We start from the raw sequence: 2,500 nt of genomic DNA, 5'->3' as shown, positions 1-2,500 counted from the left end.
TGGGAACGTTCTAGAAAGCCAAGAGGAAACGGGAGAAGTCGAGGAGGCGGGGCATAGTAAGATGTCATCTACGTATAGCAGGAGGATTCGGTCGGAAAATTCCACCCCAAATTCCCGATCAAGCCCCGCCCCCAGGGTCCTTCCTGGTTGCTGATTGGCTCCCGCCCCACAGACGTGGGGGATTGCGTGTGTATATGTGTAGGTGTGTGTACATGCGTGTGTATATGTGTGTGTGTGTGTGTGTGTGTATATATGCGTGTCTGTATGTGTGTGTGTATATGTGTATATATGTGTGTGTGTATTTGTAGTGTGTATATGTGTGTGTGTGTGTGTGTACGTGTTACACACACACATACATGTGTGTACATATACACACATACATACATACACACATACAGACATGCATATATATAATGTCTGTATGTGTGTATGTATGTGTGTATATGTGTTTGTGTTTGTGTGTGTGTTTGTGTATGTATATGTGTAGGTGTGTGTACATGCGTGTGTATATATGTGTGTGTGTATATGTGTGTGTGTGTGTGTACGCGTGTGTGTGTGTACGCGTGTGTGTGTATATATATATATATATGCGTGTCTGTATGTGTGTGTGTATATGTGTATATATGTGTGTGTGTATTTGTAGTGTGTATATGTGTGTGTACGTGTTACACACACACATACATGTGTGTACATATACACACATACATACACACATACAGACAGACATGCATATATATAATGTCTGTATGTGTGTATGTATGTGTGTATATGTGTTTGTGTTTGTGTGTGTGTGTATGTATATGTGTAGGTGTGTGTACATGTGTGTGTATATATGTGTGTATATGTGTAGTGTGTATGTGTGTGTGTGTATATGTGGTGTGTGTGTGTATGTGGTGTGTGTGTGTGTGTATATATGCGTCTCTGTATGTGTGTATGTGTGTATATGTGTTTGTATGCGTGTGTATATATGTGTGTCTATGTGTGTCTATATGTGTGTGTATGTGTCTATATGTGTGTTTCTGCGTATGTGTTTCTGTGTATGTGTATCTGTATATATGTGTGTATATGTGTGTGTGTGTGTGTGTGTGTGTGTGTGTATATATGTCTGTGTGTATATATATATGTGTGTCTCTGTATGTGTGTATATGTGTTTGTATGCGTGTGTATATATGTGTGTCTATGTGTGTCTATGTGTGTCTATATGTGTGTTTCTGTGTATGTGTATCTGTATATATATTTGTGTGTATATGTGTGTGTGTATGTGTGTGTCTGTGTATATGTGTGTGATCCCACCCCAAATCCCCCACCCCTCGGCCCTTACTGGTTGTCAATCTGCTCCTGCCGCGCCCCGATCCCGCCCTGCTCGTCCGGAAGGTTCTCCCGCGATCCTGACTGGGCCGGATCCAGCTTCTTGACGTAGGCAGCCGGGACAAAGCCTTGCCGGTCGTTGACTTCGACTTTCCACCAGTCCTGGGGGGGGAGAAGAAAGGAGAGAGATTACTAGTAGTAGTAGTAGCATTACTACTAGTAGTAGCATTACTACTAGTAGTATTACTACTACTAGTAGTAGTATTATTACTACTACTACTAGTAGTAGTAATATATTAGTATTAGTAGTAGTAGTAATATTACTACTACTAGTAGTAGTATTACTACTACTACTACTAGTAGTAGTAGTAGTAGTAGTAGTAGTAGTAGTAGTAGTAGTAAAATAGTAGTAGTAGTATTTTATTACTAATAGTAATAAAATAGTAGTAGTAGTAATAGTAATAAAATAGTGGTAGTAATAGTAATAAAGTGACACTACTACTAGTAGTATTACTACTAGTAGTGTCACTTTATTACTATTACTACCACTATTTTATTACTATTACTATTATTACTATCACTATTCTTCCTCTTGTTGTTTGATTATTACTATTTTCTTACTAATGCTAGTCTTACTCTTACTATTCTTCCTGTTGTTTGATTATTACTACTTTATTACTGTTATTATTATTTACTATTTTGTTATTACTATGATTACTATATTATTGTTAGTATGTTCTTACTATGTTACTATATTATTGTTAGTAGTAGTAGTAGTAGTAGTAGTGCCATTTTATTATCACTATTACTATTACTATTACTACTATTAGTATTACTATTACTACTACTATCACTGTTCTATTACTATTCTATTACTATTACTATTATTTACTATTTTATTATTACTATTATTCTTACTATGTTACTATATTATTGGTGGTGGTGGTGGTAGTAGTAGTAGTAGTAGTAGTAGTAGTGCCGTTTTACTACTATCACGATTTTATTATTACTATTACTATTACTATCACTATTTTATTGCTATTGCTACTGTTTTTGTTTTATTATTACTATACTACTACTACTACTACTACTACTACATTTATTATTATTATTATTATTATTACTATTACTATTACTACTACCACCACCACCACCACCACCACACCACCACCACCATTTTATTAATACTATT

The 2,500-nt window shown here is 35.7% G+C and overlaps 1 protein-coding gene across 1 annotated transcript in view; it reads right to left on the bottom strand.

The window, feature by feature from the left end:
• Positions 1-2,500, bottom strand: part of SPTAN1 (spectrin alpha, non-erythrocytic 1) — a 189,149-nt gene that overhangs the window by 107,873 nt on the left and 78,776 nt on the right. The window contains 1 exon segment of the mRNA XM_081846710.1: positions 1,322-1,470. Coding sequence (XP_081702836.1) covers positions 1,322-1,470 — 149 coding nt within the window.

This window comes from Podarcis erhardii (genome assembly GCF_964252035.2).
Source record: "Podarcis erhardii genome assembly, chromosome: Z".
Taxonomy (NCBI): domain Eukaryota; kingdom Metazoa; phylum Chordata; class Lepidosauria; order Squamata; family Lacertidae; genus Podarcis; species Podarcis erhardii.
The sequence above is the reverse complement of the archived record's forward strand: the minus strand, read 5'-3'. Positions and strand labels throughout refer to the sequence as shown.